Source organism: Oncorhynchus nerka, linkage group LG27 (genome assembly GCF_034236695.1).
Source record: "Oncorhynchus nerka isolate Pitt River linkage group LG27, Oner_Uvic_2.0, whole genome shotgun sequence".
NCBI lineage: Eukaryota > Metazoa > Chordata > Actinopteri > Salmoniformes > Salmonidae > Oncorhynchus > Oncorhynchus nerka.
Genome location: NC_088422.1, coordinates 92,263,408 through 92,286,591, shown reverse-complemented (window position 1 = coordinate 92,286,591; position 23,184 = coordinate 92,263,408). Strand labels below are relative to the sequence as shown.

Here is a 23,184-nt window from a genome sequence, read left to right as displayed (position 1 = left end):
CTCTATTTGTAGGCCATTGCTATATGAGAACATTCTATCTGGATAATATCAGCCAGGTAATAGATTATTTAACTACTGGATAATATCAGCTAGGTAATAGATTTAACTACTGGATAATATCAGCTAGCTAATATATTATTTAACTACTGGATAATATCAGCTAGGTAATAGATTTAACTACTGGATAATATCAGCTAGGTAATAGATTTAACTACTGGATAATATCAGCTAGCTAATAGATTATTTAACTACTGGATAATATCAGCTAGGTAATAGATTTAACTACTGGATAATATCAGCTAGGTAATAGATTTAACTACTGGATAATACAGCAGGTGTTGTGGGTGGCTGTAGATGACACGTGGCAATGCTGGGTCCTATTTACTACACTGCCATTGGTTGAATCCTTTAGTGTGGTGTCAGGAAAACAACCTCTCACTGAACGTCAACAAAACAAAGGAGATGACCGTGGACTTCAGGAAACAGCAGAGGGAGCACCCCCCCACCCCCCTATCCACATCGTTGGGACAGCAGTGGAGAAGGTGGAACATTTTAAGTTCCTGGGCAAACACATCACAGACAAACTGAAATGGTCCACCCACACAGACAGTGTGGCGAAGAAGGCGCAACAGCACCTCTTCAACCTCAGGAGGTGGAAGAAATTTGGTTTGTCACCCAAAACCCTGACAAACTTTTACAGATGCGCAAGCGAGAACATTCTGTCGGGCTGTATCACCGCCTGGTACAGAAACTGCACCGCCCTCAACTGCAAGGCTCTCCAGAGGGCGGTGCGGTCTGCACAACGCATCACTGGGGGCCAATTACCTGCCCTCCAGGACACCTAGAGCACCCGATGTCACAGGAAGGCCAAAAAGATAATCAAGGACAATAACCACCCATTACTGCCTGTTCACACCACTATCATCCAGAAGGCGAGGTCAGTACAGGTGCATCAAAGCTGGGACCGAGAGGTTGAAAAAGAGCTTCTATCTCAAGGCCATCAGACTGCTGAACAGCCACCACTAACTCAGAGAGGCTGCTGCACACATTGAGACCTGATCACTAATAAATGGATCACTAGTCACTTTAAATAATGTTTACATATCTTACATCACATGTATATACTGTATTTTATACCATCTATTGCACCTTGCCAATGCCGCTCGGCCATCGCTCATCCATATACTTATATGTACATATTCTCATTCACCCCTTTAGATTTGTGTGTATTAGGTAGTTGTTAGATATTACTGCACTGTCGGAACTAGAAGCACAAGCATTTCGCTACACTCATGCACCATGTGTATGTAACTAATACAATTTGATTTGATTAATCCTTAGTTAGTGGACCTAGAGCTGGGGATTAGGGGTAGTTAAATAAATAATTTATTACTGTAGCAGCAGATTGGGGGGAGTTGGATTAATCCTGTAGTACTGTAGCAGGAGATTAGGGGGAGTTGGATTAATCCTGTAGTACTGTAGCAGGAGATTAGGGGGAGTTGGATTAATCCTTTAGTACAGTAGCAGGAGATTAGGGGGAGTTGGATTAATCCTGTAATACTGTAGCAGGAGATTAGGGGGAGTTGGATTAATCCTGTAGTACTGTAGCAGGAGATTAGGGGGAGTTGGATTAATCCTGTAGTACTGTAGCAGGAGATTAGGGGGAGTTGGATTAATCCTGTAGTACTGTAGCAGGAGATTAGGGGAGTTGGATTAATCCTGTAGTACAGTAGGGAGATTAGGGGAGTTGGATTAATCCTTTAGTACAGTAGCAGGAGATTAGGGGAGTTGGATTAATCCTGTAGTACAGCAGGAGATTAGGGGGAGTTGGATTAATCCTGTAGTACTGTAGCAGGAGATTAGGGGGAGTTGGATTAATCCTGTAGTACAGTAGCAGGAGATTAGGGGGAGTTGGATTAATCCTGTAGTACTGTAGCAGGAGATTAGGGGGAGTTGGATTAATCCTGTAGTACTGTAGCAGGAGATTAGGGGGAGTTGGATTAATCCTGTAGTACAGTAGCAGGAGATTAGGGGGAGTTGGATTAATCATTTAGTACTGTAGCAGGAGATTAGGGGGAGTTGGATTAATCCTGTAGTACAGTAGCAGGAGATTAGGGGGAGTTGGATTAATCCTGTACTAGGGGAGTTGGATTAATCCTGCAGCAGAGATTAGGGGAGTTGGATTAATCCTGTAGTACAGTAGCAGGAGATTAGGGGGAGTTGGATTAATCATTTAGTACTGTAGCAGGAGATTAGGGGGAGTTGGATTAATCCTGTAGTACAGTAGCAGGAGATTAGGGGGAGTTGGATTAATCCTGTAGTACTGTAGCAGGAGATTAGGGGGAGTTGGATTAATCCTTTAGTACAGTAGCAGGAGATTAGGGGAGTTGGATTAATCCTGTAGTACTGTAGCAGGAGATTAGGGGAGTTGGATTAATCCTTACTGTAGCAGGAGATTAGGGGAGTTGGATTAATCCTTTAGTACTGCAGGAGATTAGGGGAGTTGGATTAATCCTGTAGTACTGTAGCAGGAGATTAGGGGGAGTTGGATTAATCCTTTAGTACAGTAGCAGGAGATTAGGGGAGTTGGATTAATCCTGTAGTACTGTAGCAGGAGATTAGGGTAGCAGGAGATTGGGGAGTTAATCCTGTAGTACAGTAGCAGGAGATTAGGGGAGTTGGATTAATCCTGTAGTACTGTAGCAGGAGATTAGGGGAGTTGGATTAATCCAGGAGATTAGGGGAGTTGGATTAATTACAGTAGCAGGAGATTAGGGGGAGTTGGATTAATCCTTTAGTACTGTAGCAGGAGATTAGGGGGGGTTGGATTAATCCTTTAGTACAGTAGCAGGAGATTAGGGGGAGTTGGATTAATCCTTTAGTACTGTAGGGGGAGTTGGATTAATCCTTTAGTACAGTAGCAGGAGATTAGGGGGAGTTGGATTAATCCTGTAGTACTGTAGCAGGAGATTAGGGGGAGTTGGATTAATCCTGTAGTACTTTAGCAGGAGATTAGGGGAGTTAGTAATGTACAGCAGGAGATTAGGGGAGTTGGATTAATCCTGTAGTACAGTAGCAGGAGATTAGGGAGTTGGATTAATCCTGTAGTACTGTAGCAGGAGATTAGTTGGACCTGTAGCAGGAGATTAGGGGGAGTTGGATTAATCCTGTAGTACTGTAGCAGGAGATTAGGGGGAGTTGGATTAATCCTGTAGTACTGTAGCAGGAGATTAGGGGGAGTTGGATTAATCCTGTAGTACTTTAGCAGGAGAATAGGATTAGTACTGTAGCAGGAGATTAGGGGGAGTTGGATTAATCCTGTAATACTGTAGCAGGAGATTAGGGGGAGTTGGATTAATCCTGTAGTACTGTAGCAGGAGATTAGGGGGAGTTGGATTAATCCTGTAGTACAGTAGCAGGAGATTAGGGGGAGTTGGATTAATCCTGTAGTACTGTAGCAGGAGATTAGGGGGAGTTGGATTAATCCTGTAGTACAGTAGCAGGAGATTAGGGGGAGTTGGATTAATCCTTTAGTACAGTAGCAGGAGATTAGGGGGAGTTGGATTAATCCTGTAGTACTGTAGCAGGAGATTAGGGGGAGTTGGATTAATCCTGTAGTACAGTAGCAGGAGATTAGGGGGAGTTGGATTAATCCTGTAGTACAGTAGCAGGAGATTAGGGGGAGTTGGATTAATCCTGTAGTACTGTAGCAGGAGATTAGGGGGAGTTGGATTAATCCTGTAGTACTGTAGCAGGAGATTAGGGGGAGTTGGATTAATCCTGTAGTACTGTAGCAGGAGATTAGGGAGTTGGATTAATCCTTAGTACTGTAGCAGGAGATTAGGGGAGTTGGATTAATCCTGTAGTACTGTAGCAGGAGATTAGGGGAGTTGGATTAATCCTGTAGTACTGTAGCAGGAGATTTAGTACTGGCAGGAGATTAGGGGAGTTGGATTAATCCTGTAGTACTGTAGCAGGAGATTAGGGGGAGTTGGATTAATCCTGTAGTACTGTAGCAGGAGATTAGGGGGAGTTGGATTAATCCTGTAGTACTGTAGCAGGAGATTAGGGGGAGTTGGATTAATCCTGTAGTACAGTAGCAGGAGATTAGGGGGAGTTGGATTAATCCTTTAGTACAGTAGCAGGAGATTAGGGGGAGTTGGATTAATCCTGTAGTACTGTAGCAGGAGATTAGGGGGAGTTGGATTAATCCTGTAGTACAGTAGCAGGAGATTAGGGGGAGTTGGATTAATCCTGTAGTACTGTAGCAGGAGATTAGGGGGAGTTGGATTAATCCTGTAGTACAGTAGCAGGAGATTAGGGGGAGTTGGATTAATCCTTTAGTACAGTAGCAGGAGATTAGGGGGAGTTGGATTAATCCTGTAGTACTGTAGCAGGAGATTAGGGGGAGTTGGATTAATCCTTTAGTCAGTGGTATTGCTGTGACTATAGAAGCAGGATGGACTGTTTACATCACGTGCTACGCCTCATTACACATTAAGCGATATTGACAGAAGCAGGAAATGGTGTGTGTGCATGTCTGCGTGTGCATGTGTGACAGTCAGAGAGGGAGAATGTGAGATTCCACAGGAATCAGATGCCTGACATGGGCAGTCAGAGGAAGCTCACAACTCTGCCCTACTTCAGTTAAGAGATGGAGAGGTGAATCATTTTGCTGACTCACTGGAGAAAGTCAGTCATGTCCCTCTCCTAGTGTGTGGCCAGGGAAACCAACACAGATTGTAGGGCTGAAACCGCCCCATCTTCCACTCCACTGAAACAGGAAATGGACACTTCCAGATGCCTATCAGTATCACTTACCGATAAAGGCCAGATTACATACTTCATCCGTGTGGCTTCCTTTTAGGCTTTAGACAGTGAGGTAATCCCCATCTCTCCCTGCTCTCACTTTTCCCACAAACGGTGGGGCGGTGCAGGGAGGTGTGTGACTGTGTGCGTGTGAAATGCTAGGTACTCTGCCAGCGGTGGTGGTGAAAGCTGTGTCACCCTCTGGAATGCCTAGCCTCATGTGGCTAGTGCTAACTAGCTAGCTGAGAGGGTTGTTTGCTTGCCGCCTGAATGATGTGGAGGTTGGTTAGGATGGTGTAGTGTTTACATTTACATTTACATTTAAGTCATTTAGCAGACGCTCTTATCCAGAGCGACTTACAAATTGTGTTGTCAGCAATGTGGAGATTGGTTAGGAAGGTATAGTGTCAGCAATGTGGAGGTTGGTTAGGATGGTGTAGTGTTAGCAATGTGGAGGTTAGGATAGTGTAGTGTTAAAGATGTGGAGGTTGGTTAGGATGATGTAGTGTTGTCAGTGATGTAGAGGTTGGTTAGGATGGTGTAGTGTTGTCAGTGTGGTGGAGGTTGGTTAGGATGGTGTAGTGTTGTCAGTGATGTGGAGGTTGGTTAGGATGGTGTAGTGTTGTCAGTGATGTGGAGGTTGGTTAAGATGGTGTAGTGTTGTCAGTGATGTGGAGGTTGGTTAGGATGGTGTAGTGTTGTCAGTGATGTGGAGGTTGGTTAGGATGGTGTAGTGATGTGGTGTAGTGTTGGTTGGTTGGTTAGGATGGTGTAGTGTTGTCAGTGATGTGGAGGTTGGTTAGGATGGTGTAGTGTTGTCAGTGATGTGGAGGTTGGTTAGGATGGTGTAGTGTTGTCAGTGATGTGGAGGTTGGTTAGGATGGTGTAGTGTTGTCAGTGATGTGGAGGTTGGTTAGGATGGTGTAGTGTTGTCAGTGATGTGGAGGTTGGTTAGGATGGTGTAGTGTTGTCATTATGGAGAGAGTTGTACAGTATCTGATCTGTTTCCTGCTAGCTTAGTTCCCACTAGCAAATCTGGCTGATTGAAAAGAACTGAACAAAATATTTTTTTTCTCTTTGTATTCAAGTTGCAAGGGACTCTTAACTAGGCAGCGAGTTTTGGCTTTGTCTTCAGAGAGACTTACGTTAAATGAAAGGTGTCTCAGATGGTGCATCCAGGAGACAAACAAGGGTGCTGATTGTTGTGATGAGGACAGACTTTCATCTCAACCACGCCCACTCATTTCCATAATGTCCCACAACTAACTCATAATGTCCCATAACTAACTCATAATGAGCTACTGGCATTAGGGGAAATAGGTCGGTCTTTCTCCATCTCTCTTTCTCTGTCTCTCTCTCGCTCCTTCTCTTTACTGTCTCAGTTTCTCTCATTGAGCCAGTAATCCCAAAATTACGCTGATTCTAATACCCGAGCCGACAAGGTGAAAATTCTGTTCATGTGCCCTTGAGCAAGGCACTTAACCCTAATTTGCTCCAGGGGTGCCGTACTACTATGTCTGCCCCTGTAGAACAACACATTTCACTGCACCTATCTGGTGTATGTGACAATACAAACTGTTTCTTGTTTCCTGTCTCTCTCATTTTGTATTGCACCCTTCATCTGTCTTGCACTTCTCTTATTCTGCCTCACGCCCTGCCTCACGCCCTGCCTCACGCCCTGCCTCACGCCCTGCCTCACGCCCTGCCTCACGCCCTGCCTCACGCCCTGCCTCACACCCTACCTCACGCCCTGCCTCACGCCCTGCCTCACGCCCTGCCTCACGCCCTGCCTCACGCCCTGCCTCACGCCCTGCCTCACACCCTGCCTCACGCCCTGCCTCACGCCCTGCCTCACGCCCTGCCTCACGCCCTGCCTCACGCCCTGCCTCACGCCCGTGCCTCACGCCCTGCCTCACGCCCTGCCTCACGCCCTGCCTCACGCCCTGCCTTACGCCCTGCGCCACCCATATCTGTGATGAGTCATCAGGTTGCGTCTACCTGTTGTGGTTCACTATCAGACAAACTCTTCTGTGGTTTCAGTTTCAAACCCAGTGTCCAGCACACCAATTCAATGTCTCCGATCTTATAGAATTCTTACCAAGATATTATACCAAGGTAAACACCCCCAATTAAACTGAATGGAGAAAGTAATGGTTGAAGGTTCTCAAATCTTTTGTCGGTTTCAAAGCAAGAACTTAGTATGGGACAGAGTATGGGGTTTGCCTCTTAGGCCCCCTTTGTTGCAGCCCTCATTTATCAAATGTTATTTGTCATATGCGGCGAATACAAAAGATGTAGATCTTACGTGATCTACTTACTTAATACTTACCTTAATGTATTTCAACAAATAGAGTTAAGACAATATTGACCGAAAACAAACTAAAGTAAAAAATGTAATAAAAAGTAACACAATAAAATAGGCTATATACAGGGTGTACCGGTACCGAGTCGATGTGTGGCGGTACAGTTTAGTCGGTCATTTTTACATGTAGGTAGGGGTAAAGTCTGACTTTTTTCCCATGGCATGGTGGTTGTAGGGAGAGGGTGTTGTGGGGGGTAGGGAGAGGGTGTTGTGGGGGGGGTAGGGAGAGGGTGTTGTGGGGGGTAGGGAGGGGTGTTGTTGGGGGGGGTAGGGAGAGGGTGTTGTGGGGGGTAGGGAGAGGGTGTTGTGGGGGGTAGGAGAGGTGTTGTGGGGGGTAGGGAGAGGGTGTTGTGGGGGGTAGGGAGAGGGTGTTGTGGGGGGGGTAGGGAGAGGGTGTTGTGGGGGGTAGGGAGAGGGTGTTGTGGGGGGTAGGGAGAGGGTGTTGTGGGGGGGTGTTGGGGGTGTTGTGGGGGGTAGGGAGAGGTTGTTGTGGGGGGTAGGAGGGTGTTGTGGGGGGGGTAGGGAGGGTGTTGTGGGGGTAGAACTGCACATGTGGAAGACCTCTAACAATGGCATCTTTATGTGCTCTGTTTGAAGAGCTTAATTGTTTAAACGGACCTTTGGACTCGACCAACGCTCGTGTCAACGGCAGTGCCTCTGTATACTTGAATAACTCAGAAACTATTAATAACATGCTGAAGTCAAGTCACAATTTCCTGCATTGGCCAGGGTCAGTAGATGACTACTTTGAGTGCAGAGTCATTTTGCGTGCAGAGAGATCCTCATAATGAGTTAGTTTGTTCCAGTGTAAGATCCTGGGACACTTGTAGCATTGGGTGGACATGTTTAATTGCAGCAAGGTTGCAGCTTGACTTTCAGCATTTCTCCTAAGTTACCACAGTCCATGCTAGCGTTAGTGTTGCTGCTAATTCCCTGAGGCCCACAACTTAAATTCTTCTCCTTTCCTCCTGCTGGGTTTGAACCGATTCAACACAAAGAAGCACAGAGCAAGATTCATTGTGGGGAATTTCCGTTGGAGAGATTTCAACCGTTATTTTCTAGACAAGGGGTCAATAGTATTTTGTTTCAAGGGGGTTTTGGGATCACGTTGTGGCTTTTCAATACATCTCTTTAGTTGAATCACTCAGGTTTATTTAGTTAACCAACTCGACCAGAGCACCTCCAGCATGGCTAACATTCCCTATTTGAAGATACTTCATTAAAAGTGATCATTTGTAACACCTGGTAAAGTAATCTCTAACTAGTCTCAACAACATTGTTTTAGAATTGTTATGTAGTGTGTTAGTTGGCCTAATTGCATAATAATGGAGATTAGCATATTTTGTTTGTCACAGGAGAGCACCTAAATGTAGTGTTAAGAAATGCTGTCAATGTTCACTGTTTTTTAAGCAGGACCTGTAATCCCTCAGTCTGTCACTTTAAGATGCTATATGAAGGAATCACACTGGAAATCTGACATGGATCTCTAGGACCTTGTCTGTGAGCAACTGCTACCTTTAAAACCCTTTGCCTTCGTGTCTCTCCCTTTAAACAGTCTGGGGGAAACATGACTCAATATAACCCCATGATTAACCAAACCACGTTGACCGCAGCAACTTTAGCCAGAATGACCTAAGAAGGTGTGGGATTACAGGGGATACAGTTAGCAATTAGCCTGGGTAAAACAGTATCTGCGAAGAGTGATTGGTGTGCTCAACTCACAAACGTTTGTAGTAGAAAAGGGTATTTGGATGCTGGGTTCAAAGGGCAAACATTTGAAAAAAGGAAGAACCTGAACTCACTGGAATATTCTTTTGAGTTTTAATGTATTTTTTTAGCAGCAGAGGTCAGAGCAAACGGACGTGTTTCAGCGACAGCCTTCGTCAGCGGTTATTTTTTTAAACATATCTGCCCACACACACTGTGGCATAAAACTGGATCTGCCCACACACACACACACACACCGTGGCATAAAAACCGGATCTGCCCACACACACACTGTTGCATAAAACTGGATCTGCCAACACACACACACACACACACACAGACTGTGGCATAATTGTGATACAAGCTGTGTCTAGTCATCATTGACTGTTTGATCTCATTGTGAAAGTAGTTGAACCCTCAGATTGCATTAGGTGAGTCGTAGACACACCATTGTGGATAATGATAGGATGTGTTCAGGGAAGCTGTGTGAGTCAGTGAGCAGAAGTGAGACCTTGCATGTCCACAGTCTCAATGGCAGCACAATTCTGATGGCAGCCCAATTTACACAGGCAGCCCAATTCTGAGATTTCTTTTTTCTCCAATAATTATTGACCAATCAGATCAGCTCTGAAAAAGATGTGATGTGAAAAGATCTGATGTGATTGGTCAAAAGAACAATTAGTGACCAATTTAGTGTAAACGCAGCCAAAGACGAGACATGGAGGAAATGGACGTGAGCAACGTGAAGAACAGTAAGTAGTGTTCATCGTCAGACTGATGTTACTGTACCACTTGGTGACCTGCCCTATACAAGACAGCCATATGTTAGGTATGAGCCTACATCACTTGAAGCAGTATTGGGCCTGAAAATGCACAGAAACTATGTATAGTCCATGTATGGGGATGTTGTTGCTGTGTTCACTAATCAGCATCACATGGGACCAGGAAACTCCCATTTACAACCCAGCGTGGAAAATGATCTTATGGCTGCAACCCATCAGAGCAGTCGCTCCACTGTCTGTCAACTCAGCCTCTCTTTTGTTCTCTTCTCTGAGGGCCCAATGTGACCCGAATGCCGCTTTTAAAACTTCACACATACACAACGGCTCTGTTCTTCTCTCTCCTTCAGCAGGAGTCACTAATTAACTCATCCTATATGATTAAGGTCTGTGTCTCCGCTCATCGCTGCATGACCCAGTGCCCACATTGTAGTGTCCCCGACATACAAAGATCTTATTATCCACCACAGATGGGAGGCACTAATGGAATTCCTACAGAATGTTGCAAATGTGTAAGATCTGACTGCAACTGTAATTATTTACCCTGCTGTTGAAAAGGAAGAGGATCCATCATGAAGTCAATGTGACTCAGTGTGGCTAATCTGTCCATGTGCTCTTCTACTTTGTAGATAGTTCTATTTTTAATTGGGAGGACTTCTTTACGGTGCCCTTGCACTTATCAGCATGTTGCCTTTTTAATGAACCCTGCCTCCAAAGTGTATTGATGAATGTCAAGTTAGCTCGGTACTAGGTTACTCATAACCACAGCTTTTCTAATGTATTCTATGTATTCTATTCTATCTGTGCATCTGGAGACGGATTACATCAAGAACAGTGCTATAGCTGTCTCTGTTCTTCACTCACTCTCTGATCCCATGCCCAGTTGCAGTCCATGATATCACACAGCAGGTGCTGTAGTCAGGGGTCGCGTATCAGTGGCAGGACACGTAAGAAATAAGGCCCGAGGGAGTGTGGTATATGGAGAATATACCACGGCTAAGGGATGTTCTTATGCACGACGCAATGAGGAGTGCCTGGATACAGCCCTTAGCCGTGGTATATTCGCCATATACCACATATCCTCAAGGTGCCTTATTGCTATTATGAACTGGTTACCAATGCAATTAGAGCAGTAAAAATAAATTGTGTCATACCCCTGATATACCACTGCTGTCAGCCAATCAGCTTTCAAGGTTCGAACCACACAGTTTATAATAACCTTTATAGCACAGCAGCACAAGCCAAGGGCCCCTCGGGAGCTATCCCAGCCCACCCTTCCTGCACGCTCTCTACTCTGGCTCCACTCCACTGAAGCTAAACAGTCCCTCATGTTTCCTATTGAAAAAAGCTATGAAACGCATATTTCTGCTCTGATATAATGCAGTTTGGCAGTGCTGTTTTTGTTTCTGACCACGCCCCTGTTGTAGTTGTCATAGACTTCTACCTGTGAACCAATGGAATTGTAAGTTCGCTCCTTTGATCACTTCTCCAGCTGCTTCTTAAAGGACCAGGACCAAGTGTTTCTTGTTGCATGTTGGATGCTGGATGTTGGATGCTAGCCATGGTCCTGCTCATCCCAATATTATCTGAGGGAGATTTACTGTGGCAGATATGGAGCTAGCCAAGCCTGCGGAACCATACATATGTTGTCGGCCGTAAATGTGTCCGCTCTAACTAGGGATGCTTTTACACAGACCAGGTGGATGTACACACGGTACACCCAAGTAAATCATTCAGAGTTTTTAATGGTTCCCACTCCAGTTTCATGTATAACGTGGAATTTTGAGCATCGAAGAATACCTGGAATGTTCCACGGTCTGCTGTTAGACCCTAGTTTGCTTCCTTCACCTTGAATAATTAGTTAGATTCATGCGTGGGTTCCAAGATGCACTTCTTCCTCGATAGAGCAGGAAGTGAAGTAGGGATACTGGTGGCTGGTTGGCTGCCTCGTCTGACCTGTACTTTTTGGATGGGTCAGATTAGCTAGGTCATGGCTAGAAGGGGTACAGCTTTTGTCAAGTTAAAGTAAAAAAATATATATATATTTTATCATTTATTTTTTCAATTTAGTTAACCCTAACCCTTTTCCTAACCTAATTCTCCTAACCTGCTACATTAATTCTCCATGGAGCATATCTCATTCACAGCCTATCATCTAGCCTTTCAACATCTCACCCTTACTGGTTTCCACATCATCAACGCCTATCCAGTACTCCAATAGTATTGACTTGGCACTCTAATGCAGTTTCACCTCAATATGCTCAATATGGGAACACGGTGTGTTAACTTTTCCTCTGTCTGCCTGTGGACAGTTTGTCTGGTGGACAAGTCACAAATAGAGCTGTGAGGTCACTGATGCCGGCTGCGACCCAGACGTGTTCGTGTGGCCCAGCAGCAAAGCAGCCAAGTGTCCTGGGTTCTGCCGCCAGTGTAGCGTCCTCCAGTGAAGTGTGAATAAGAGCAGGAAGGTGTGCTCCCGCGGTCTCCAGTGTTGCGTCCTCCAGTGAAGTGTGAATAAGAGCAGGAAGGTGTGCTCCCGCGGTCTCCAGTGTAGCGTGCTCCAGTGAAGTGTGAATAAGAGCAGGAAGGTGTGCTCCCGCGGTCTCCAGTGTTGCGTCCTCCAGTGAAGTGTGAATAAGAGCAGGAAGGTGTGCTCCCGCTCCAGTGTTGCGTCCTCCAGTGAAGTGTGAATAAGAGCAGGAAGGTGTGCTCCCGTGTCTCCAGTGTTGCGTCCTCCAGTGAAGTGTGAATAAGAGCAGGAAGGTGTGCTCCCGCGTTCTCCAGTGTTGCGTCCTCCAGTGAAGTGTGAATAAGAGCAGGAAGGTGTGCTCCCGCGGTCTCCAGTGTTGCGTCCTCCAGTGAAGTGTGAATAAGAGCAGGAAGGTGTGCTCCCGCGGTCTCCAGTGTTGCGTCCTCCAGTGAAGTGTGAATAAGAGCAGGAAGGTGTGCTCCCGCGGTCTCCAGTGTAGCGTCTCCAGTGAAGTGGAAGGTGAATAAGAATAAGAGCAGGAAGGTGTGCTCCCGCGGTCTCCAGTGTTGCGTCCTCCAGTGAAGTGTGAATAAGAGCAGGAAGGTGTGCTCCCGCGGTCTCCAGTGTAGCGTCCTCCAGTGAAGTGTGAATAAGAGCAGGAAGGTGTGCTCCCGCGGTCTCCAGTGTTGCGTCCTCCAGTGAAGTGTGAATAAGAGCAGGAAGGTGTGCTCCCGCGGTCTCCAGTGTTGCGTCCTCCAGTGAAGTGTGAATAAGAGCAGGAAGGTGTGCTCCCGCGGTCTCCAGTGTTGCGTCCTCCAGTGAAGTGTGAATAAGAGCAGGAAGGTGCTCCCGCGGTCTCCAGTGTTGCCCTCCAGTGAAGTGTCCAGGAAGGTGCTCCCGCGGTCTCCAGTGTTGCCTCCAGTGAAGTGTGAATAAGAGCAGGAAGGTGTGCTCCCGCGGTCTCCAGTGTTGCGTCCTCCAGTGAAGTGGGAATAAGAGCAGGAAGGTGTGCTCCCGCGGTCTCCAGTGTTGCGTCCTCCAGTGAAGTGTGAATAAGAGCAGGAAGGTGTGCTCCCGCGGTCTCCAGTGTTGCGTCCTCCAGTGAAGTGTGAATAAGAGCAGGAAGGTGTGCTCCCGCGGTCTCCAGTGTTGCGTCCTCCAGTGAAGTGGGAATAAGAGCAGGAAGGTGTGCTCCCGCGGTCTCCAGTGTTGCGTCCTCCAGTGAAGTGGGAATAAGAGCAGGAAGGTGTGCTCCCACGGTCTCCGGCCTATTTACTCAGACTCTCTGCCCATCAGGCTGCGGTGGCTCAAACCGTCCTGGCGTTCCTCCGCCTTGCGTTAGCACGCTATCGACCCGTTTTAATAGCGCGCGTGTTAGCAAGCACCGAGCTGAAGTGAACGGCGGTCATGATGCTAGGCTAAGGGAGTGGACCGGGCGGCCTGGTTGTTTTCTCCCCATTCCAGATGCACAAAGTGCAGCTCAAAAAGTGATTGGTGGAGGAATTAGTTGACTTGCGGCGGAGGCTACAAATAACTGCAGGTTTCTGAAGGTGAATAAGGACGTCCCCTCCAGGCAGCTGTACAACACAAACAGAGCCAGAGGGGAATTACTGGACTCTTATTAAAGAACACCACTAAACATGTTCCAGCAGGTCCACATGGATTACATTACCCAATGGACACTATTACCCAATGGACACTATTACCCAATGGACACTGTTACCCAATGGACACTGTTACCCAATGGACACTGTTACCCAATGGACACTGTTACCCAATGGACACTATTACCCAATGGACACTTTTCCCCCATCAGGGCTTCTTGCTGCAGCTCCATCATTTTTGGGCCATTTGTCTGACTTTAAACTGAAGAGCTTTGGAGCATTCTGAGGACATGTTGGTTTCTGTGCTGCTCCTAGCCTGTTGTGTGTGTGTGTGTGTGTGGGTGGGTGGGTGGTGTGGTGAGGCTCCTGTGTCAGCAAAATGATACATTTCCTGTATAATGCATACATAAAGATCTATTCCATGTTATTAGACTGATGGAAATATGGCTCTGAGGTGTACTTGATCAAAGAAATGTCTTGAGGTTGGCTCACGGTGGTTGTTATCCCAGATTGGTTGACCCACAAACATGCCCACGCCCACCAGTCTTTTCCAACATGGACATATAACCTTGTGTCACCTGCATGGATTTGTTCTCATCCCCCCTCTCTTCTCTCTCTGCAGGCATTTGGGAATGCAAAAACTGCCCACAACAACAACTCGAGTCGCTTTGGCAAGTTCATCCAAGTGAATTACCAGGAGAGTGGCACTGTCCGAGGGTGAGAAAGACCCATTCAGATATTACATTTAGAGTCATTGTTTACCTTGTTTTACCTGCAGCTCCTACATCCTAGTTGACTGACTATGTCCCCTGGCTCCTCCTCTATATTCGTCTATATTCAGGCACCAATGACGTGGACGTTGATTAAGGCAGCCCCCCTAACCTCTCTGAATCAGAGAGGGCTGCCTTAATCAAATAAATGTGGAAGACAAATTTCGGTTGAATACATTCAGTTGTGCAACTGACGAGGTGTCCCCATCCCCTGTCTATTCTATGTCCCCTGCTAACACATCTATAGTCCTACAGGTCTATAGTCCCTCAGTCCCACATCTATACTCATCCTTGTTATAGTTCTACATAGCCTCCATAGTGAATTTGGTGGCAGCTCAGAGTGCATTGTCCAATGCCAATATCTGATCAATTTGGTCCGGGATCCCCCCCCAGTCAGTTGTGACTGACGCCAGGTCTGTTCTGTTTGTTCCAGAGCCTATGTGGAGAAGTACCTTCTGGAGAAATCAAGACTGGTCTACCAGGAACACAATGAACGGTAAGCATTCACACTTAACCCATCCTACTGCCACACACACAATCATCATCATACACTACTGGACTGTAGTATCATGTTACTGCAGAACAAGGACATAGCGTTGTATTCAAATAGAATCAGACATTGATCATTTCCCTAATTGTTTTGTAGACTGAGTACATGTTGTGGTTTAGGAACACTTACACAGTAAACCACATTGGGTAAACAAATACACAATGAATGACTAGTTGGAGAATCATTTATTTTCACCACAGTGTTAAAAAAGTGAAGATCTCTGAATTCGCAGTGTCTATATAGAGACAATTTGATAAGCTAGAATCCAGAATTGAGTAGCTCTCACAAACTAGTCCAGAAATCCTTCCACTGAGGTTGTCTCTGCTGAGAGAACTTCAACTCAAATAACAACTCGATCCCTTTTATATAGAATGATGTGAGAATGATTGCGCCACATGAAATTGAGTGTCTCTAGAACCACACTCACACACACACACTCACTCACTCAAAACAGAGGGTGAACTCAATCATGATTGGATCCCACTGCTGCCACCAATACGTTTAGACGTTGACACTTTTGTCGAGGAATCCAATTGTCCATTCGTGCTAGAAAGTCCTTTTCCTACAGTAGGTGTGAGTTTGTTGGTCACAGCAGGGTCAGCGACAGAAATGTGGTGCCAAATTGGTCCTGACACAAGTGTGGACCTGGACTGGAGCCTCCTGCAGTTCATGTTCCAATAGTGTATTATTATTTACCTTTACTAGGCAAGTCGGTTAAGAACAAATTCTTATTTACAATGACTGGCCTACCGGGGCCAAACCCGGACGACACTGGACCAATTGTGTTCCCCCCTTGGGACTCCCAATCATGGCTGGATGTGATACAGCCTGGAATCAAACCAGGAACTGTAGTGACACCTCTTGCACTAAGATGCAGTGCCTAAGACCGCTGTGCCACCCGGGAGCAAAGTAGCTGTCTCACAATTCACCATATCCTGAAAACTCTTAACAAATATGGACTTTTCCACTGTAATTCTGTGGTCCTACACAGTTTATGATTGTGTCCTAAAGGAAGTTAACGCCAAGTATCAAGTACAGTTTGACATCAACAAGTGTTCAACAGAATCAGTTTAGATGGTGTATTACCCAGCCAAGCTCAGGCTGTGTGAAGTATTTCTCAGCAGCCCTAAGTGGGGTTGACACTAATGTGCTGTGCAGAATGGATGGTGTTGCGAAGGTTAACCTCACTCTGGGGGGGGCTAAAATGGGCCCCCTAAAATGGGCCTCACTGTGGGTTGGGGGGGTCTCTTATTGAGAGATTTGACTCCAGGCTCCCACTACAGCTGCAGCACGGTTCTGCCCCCTGACCTCTAAGCTACACACTCTAGCTCCGAACACTAATTCTAACCTTAACCCTAAACCCCCTAGAAATAGCATTTGACCTTGTGGGGACTAGCAAAATGTCCCCAAATGTTTTGTTTGTTTACTATTCTTGCAGGGACTTGTGGTCCCCACAAGAATAGTTAAACACGTCCATACACACTCACACTCAATGAGACTTTGTTCCTATTGGACAATCCAGTGTTTGTTTGTTAGTAAAAAACAATGTAAAGTGGTGTTAATGTTTTCTGACCTGCTTGCCTTTCAGGAACTACCATGTGTTTTACTACCTGCTGGCAGGAGCAAGTGAGGAGGAGAGGAGCACATTTCACCTCAAAAAGCCTGAAGAATATCATTACCTCAACCAGGTGATAGATCCAGTAGGACTTCAACACTGTAGCCAAGTGTAGCCCCTTCTCACGCACTGCTGATTGGACGAGATGTATCTGACTGAGTCTGTCTGTCTGTCTGTCTGTCTGTCATGACACATGGTTGTCTCTGGGTTTTGTCTCTGTGTCTGTACCAGAATGTTTATGTATATTGTCTTTCTGACTGACTAGTTGTTTCTGGGTTTTGTGTGTGTGTGTGTGTCGTCTGTGTGAATCACGCCTGTTCCCAGAGGCCCACAGTGGATGTCGACCAGACCTATTTCTCTCCCTCTTACTCTCTCTCTCCGCAAACAGGAAGCAGAGGAAACATTACATTGTTGGTGCCTTTCAGCAGCTCCTATAGTCTCTCTCACACACAGAGGCTTTAACAGAGCCTCATCCCTCAGCCCAAGGCACTGGGAGAGACAAGGCACTGGGCCCTCTCATTACCATGACACTGCCTTGTGGCTCAGTTAATCTGCTGGCTTTTGGCGCGTGGATGTTTGTTGGTCTGTGGAGTCTATGTACATGTGGGTTTGCATATCTACATGTGAATGTCTTTTTGTGTGTGTGTGTGTGTGTGTGGACCTGCAGCACGACAGGGTCACTCTCCGTGTCTGTCACACACACACTCCCTATGACTGTCAATATGCTCTCACAACACTCTGCCATCTCTGTTATCCCCGCTCCTCTAATCCCAAGGGGATCCAACCCAGTCTAACCAATCACAAAGAACACACACACTTATAAACATGCAGAAGGAAAAGCTGACTGGCTGTGTCTACCCCTCTGTGTCTACCCCTCTGTCATGCCAAGCTGACAAACCCATTACAAGCTGATACACATGCAGATTATATACACACACACACACACATTACAAGCTGATACACACACACACAAAACCATTACAAGCGGGGTGCAAAGTGTGGAATGTTGATGTTGTTCAAAACTTGTTGCACCTCTGCCAGCTCCAGAGATGTTCATATCATAACATAGAGATCCAGCCCCCCACTCTGACAACCTGACGCCCATTCTGAGAAGGGTGTGAATTCCTTCCATTTCTCTGGTGTGTGGTCACTACCTCTCTTTCTCTTCCTCTCTCTTTTCCAAAGTGTATATTGTAACCCAGTCAGAACAGTTTACAGTATTTCACAACTTCACATTCTAAGGGGTTCAGACAGTCTGTTTACAGGCCAAATAAGCCATTTTCAAACTGAGCAATTTGTTCTCATAGCTATAGCATCTCTATCCATATGTTTTGCCTTATTCGTCATAATGCAGTCACCACACATTAGAATAATCCTATGGCTAATTTCAGTGGTTCTATTAGCTTAGCATACTGTATGTATGGTGTCAGAATGAAAACATATTTCATCCACATCGGTTTCTCACCATGTGTTCTATGTCCCGTGCTTCTATCTGTGTGTTTGTGTGCATTGAGTGTGTTTTTGTGTGCATTGAGAGAGTTGTGTGCATTGAGAGAGTGTGTCTGTGTTCATTGAGAGTGTGTGTGTGTGTGTGGGCATTGGGCATTGAGTGTGTGTGTTTGTGTGCATTGAGTGTGTGTGTGCATTGAGAGTGTGTGTTTGTGTGCATTGAGAGTGTGTGTATGTGTGTGCATTGAGTGTGTGTTTGTGTGCATTGAGAGTGTGTGTGTGTGTGTGCATTGAGAGAGTGTGTGTGTGTGTGCATTGAGAGTGTGTGTTGTGTGCATTGAGAGTGTGTGTGTGTGTGTGTGTTTGTGTGCATTGAGAGTGTGTGTGTGTGTGCATTGAGAGTGTGTGTGTGTGTGTGTGTGTGTAGGATGGGCCCCAACTCGACGTCTAAATATGACTCCATTCCCTCTACTAACTGCATGTCCCTTCCAGTCCCATGTGTAGAGTGTGTGTGTGTGTATGGAATGCTGCGCTGCCTAACCCTAACCCCATCTACTCTACCTTTTTAACCCTCTCCAGATGACAAAGAAAGTCCTGAGACTGCACTGGGAGAATTACTATGAGAGCGAAGCGGTCAGTATACATCTCTCTGGGCGAGACTGTGTTGAGTGTTCACCAATCACCTGTAGGAGTTTTGATTATCAAAACTAATAATCACTGGCTTCTCCCTCACAACTACATTGTCCTCACAAGTGCGTGTGCCCCTGTCACATTCTGTGCGCTACCACACGCCTTTCTCCTTGCTTTTCCCTTTTGTTGTTGTGCTTCCTGGTTTGAGGTGTGTCCACTTCCTCAGTTGTGTGTTGCCTGTCCCAGTCTCTGTTCCTTCCATCTCTGTTCTGATCTTCTGGTTGGCTTATTTGGTTGTTGACTAGATTGATTAGATGGAAACATCGTCTAGTTTGGCTTATTTGGTCGTTGACTAGATGGAAGGATAGTCTGTAAACCAGGGGCCTCCAACCTCAGTCCTGGAGAGATATGCAGGCTTTCGTTCTAGACCAGCTCTAACACACCTGACTCAGCAAGATGGAAGACCATGATTAGTTCATGATTTAAAACAGGTGTCTTAGTGCTGGGCTGGACAGTCAGTATCTCCTGTACCAGGAGTTAGAAACCCCTTATCTATGCCTACTGTACTCACTAGAGGTCGACCGATTAATTAAGGCCGATTTTTAAAAAAAAAAAAGTTTTCATAACAATCGGAAATCTGTATTTAATTTTTTATTTTATACCTTTATTTAACTAGGCAAGTCAGTTAAGAACACATTCTTATTTTCAATGACGGCCTAGAAACTTGAACGGTGGGTTAACTGCCTTGTTCAGGGGCAGAACGACAAATGTTCACCTTGTCAGCTAGGGGGATCCAATCTTGCAACCTTACAGTTAACTAGTCCAACGCAATAACGACCTGCCTCTCTCTCGTTGCACTCCACAAGGAGACAGCCTGTTACGCGAATGCAGTAAGCCAAGGTAAGTTGCTAGCTAGCATTAAACGTATCTTGTAAAAAACAATCAATCATAATCACAAGTTAACTAGACATGGTTGATGATATTACTAGATATTATCTAGCGTGTCCTGCGTTGCATATAATCTGACTGAGCATACAAGTATCTAAGTATCTGACTGAGCGGTGGTAGGCAGAAGCAGGCGCGTAAACATGAATTCAAACAGCACTTTTGTGCGTTTTGCAGCTCTTCGTTGTGCGTCAAGCATTGCTCTGGTTATTACTTCAAGCCTATCAACTCCCGAGATGAGGCTGGTGTAACCGAAGTGAAATGACTAGCTAGTTAGCACGCACTAATAGCGTTTCAGACGTCACTCGCTCTGAGCCTTGGGGTGGTTGTTCCCCTTGCTCTGCATGGGTAACGCTGCTTCGATGGTGGCTGTTGTCGTTGTGTTGCTGGTTCGAGCCCAGGGAGGAGCGAGGAGAGGGACGGAAGCTATACTGTTACACTGGCAACACTAAAGTGCCTATAAGAACATCCAATAGTCAAAGGTTAATGAAATAAAAAATGGTATAGAGGGAAATAGTCCTATAATAACTACAACCTAAAACTTCTTACCTGGGAATATTGAAGACTCATGTTAAAAGGAACCACCAGCTTTCATATGTTCTGAGCAAGGAACTGAAACGTTAGCTTTCTAACATAGCACATATTGCACTTTTACTTTCTTCTCCAACACTTTGTTTTTGCATTATTTAAACCAAATTGAACATGTTTCATTATTTATTTGAGGCTAAATTAATTTTTATTAAGTTAAAATAAGTGTTAATTCAGTATTGTTGTAATTGTCATTATTACAAATAAATGTAAAAAATATATTTAAAAAACAATTGTCCGATTAATCGGTATCGGCTTTTTTGGTCCTCCAATAATCGGTATCAGCGTTGAAAAATCATATTCGGTCGACCTCTAGTACCCACCTTAGCGAGGACGCTACTAGTACAGTATGCCTACCTCACACACACCACACACACCAGTACCCTGGGTCACCACTCACTCAGCCATGAACTAGTGTTAATATTAATACAGGGAACCTGGAGTATCCTGGTCAGAATCTGCCAACACACACTTTGGGCAGATTGAATGAGAGCGTGGCGATAAGCAGCCGTCCAAACATTCCTCTGTTTGCCCCGGTACTTGTTGACATAGCCTCACAGTAGCTGACCCGTGTGGTTGTGTGTGTCACAGGCGGTCTGTGGCACCTTAATTAGGGAGGACTGGCTCATGGTAATGGCTGGAATGGAGTAAATGGAATGTTATCGAACACATCAAACACCTGGTTTCCATTTATTCCAGACATTGAGCCTGTACTCCCCTCAGCAGCCTCCTATTCTGTGTGTGTGTGTGTGTGTGTGTGTGTGTGTCGTGCATCCAGGCAGCAAGCTCACATGGACAGTCGATTGTTCAGAGCTTTCCTGCTCTTGACCACCATAGGGTTGATGACTTGTGAACTTTTGACCCTAATCAGAAGGCAGTGGAACATGGAGGGGGAGCTCTATTCAAATGATTGTGTCCGTCTATGTGGCCTGCTACCTGGGCACAGACAGTCACTGACTCTCAACCAGACACACAGACTCTCAACCACAAGGGAGGATCAAGGTCACCTTCTGTTGGGCTATGTCAACAAGTTTCCATTTTGAGCCAACAAGCCTCTCATGTTAGCATAGATGGATAAAATACAGCCTGGCTACAGGTGTCTGAGTGGCTACAGGTGTCTGGTTTGGGGTGTGCTGATACATCCCTGGCTAGGTGTCTGAGTTGGGGTGTGCTGATGCCTGGCTACAGGTGTCTGGTTGTTGGGGTGTGCTGATACAGCCTGGCTACAGGTGTCTGAGTTGGGGTGTGCTGATACAGCCTGGCTACAGGTGTCTGGTTTGGGGTGTGCTGATACAGCCTGGCTACAGGTGTCTGGGTTGGGGTGTGCTGATACAGCCTGGCTACAGGTGTCTGAGTTGGGGTGTGCTGCCTGGCTACAGGTGTCTGAGTTGGGGTGTGCTGATACAGCCTGGCTGGGTTGGGGTGTGCAGCCTGTGTCTGGGTTGGGGTGTGCTGATACAGCCTGGCTACAGGTGTCTGTTGGGGTGTGCTGATACAGCCTGGCTACAGGTGTCTGGGTTGGGTGTGCTGATGGCTACAGCTGGGTTGGGGTGTGCTGATACAGCCTGGCTACAGGTGTCTGGGTTGGGGTGTGCTGATACAGCCTGGCTACAGGTGTCTGGGTTGGGGTGTGCTGATACAGCCTGGCTGGGTGTCTGGGTTGGGGTGTGCTGATACAGCCTGGCTACAGGTGTCTGGGTTGGGGTGTGCTGATACAGCCTGGCTACAGGTGTCTGGGTTGGGGTGTGCTGATACAGCCTGGCTACAGGTGTCTGGGTTGGGGTGTGCTGATACAGCCTGGCTACAGGTGTCTGGGTTGGGGTGTGCTGATACAGCCTGGCTACTGGTGTCTGAGTAGGGGTGTGCTGATACAGCCTGGCTACAGGTGTCTGAGTTGGGGTGTGCTGATACAGCCTGGCTACAGGTGTCTGAGTAGGGGTGTGCTGATACAGCCTGGCTACAGGTGTCTGGGTTGGGGTGTGCTGATACAGCCTGGCTACAGGTGTCTGGGTTGGGGTGTGCTGATACAGCCTGGCTACTGGTGTCTGGGTGTGCTGATAAAGCCTGGCTACAGGTGTCTGGGTTGGGGTGTGCTGATACAGCCTGGCTACAGGTGTCTGGGTTGGGGTGTGCTGATACAGCCTGGCTACAGGTGTCTGAGTTGGGGTGTGCTGATTGATGTAGTGATGGGTGTTCTGGTTGTCTGTGAATGGCATGCTCACCATATGCATATTCCATAGCCTTGAATCAGTGTAGTGCTTCACCAATCATCTCATCGATCACAGTACATGCCAAGACATTTCCCCCAATGTCTCCAGGTATGTGTTTGTGGTTTTGTGTTGATGTGCTGCACATCTGCAACAAGGGGACAGGCAAGGCTACGACTTTGTTCCAGGAAAAGGGCTCTGGGGGATGTTGAACACAGAATTATTATCTACTGTCTTGTCATTAAAGAAAGGGAAGTCAAATCATGTACAAGATACCACTGAAAGAATTGGCACTCTTGCAGTATTGGAATATTACGGCTCTATATACATAGTAGTACATTATGATCATTGTCTAATGATAGTTCTATTGTATTAGCACTGTAATATACTGTGTATCAAAGACGCTGTCGTTCGTTGTTTTTCTACCCTTCGCTGACATTGTGGAATTCTAGAGGAGTGTGAGCTATGCAGTGCATGTCTGTAAAACAGACTTGCCAATCTGGAAATATACCTTTCATTTCCCCCTGTAGAGTGTGTGTGTAAGCAACAGCTGTGTGGTGTGTTTGTATTCCTTACCAGCTGATCTCTATCCACACATTCTGCCCTCCTGGTGTTGTAAGCAGTCATACCATCTGATTCACACTCTCATCCACCAAGGGTCACCTCAAAGCCAAAGTTATTCAGACATTTTCACACCTC

At 46.2% G+C, this 23,184-nt stretch overlaps 1 protein-coding gene across 1 annotated transcript in view; it reads left to right on the top strand.

The window, feature by feature from the left end:
* myo9aa (myosin IXAa) overlaps nucleotides 1-23,184 on the top strand; it is a 223,211-nt gene that overhangs the window by 90,193 nt on the left and 109,834 nt on the right. Inside the window, 4 exon segments of the mRNA XM_065012316.1 lie at nucleotides 14,354-14,448; nucleotides 14,935-14,997; nucleotides 16,640-16,739; nucleotides 18,695-18,748. Of these exon segments, the coding sequence (XP_064868388.1) occupies nucleotides 14,354-14,448; nucleotides 14,935-14,997; nucleotides 16,640-16,739; nucleotides 18,695-18,748 (312 nt within the window).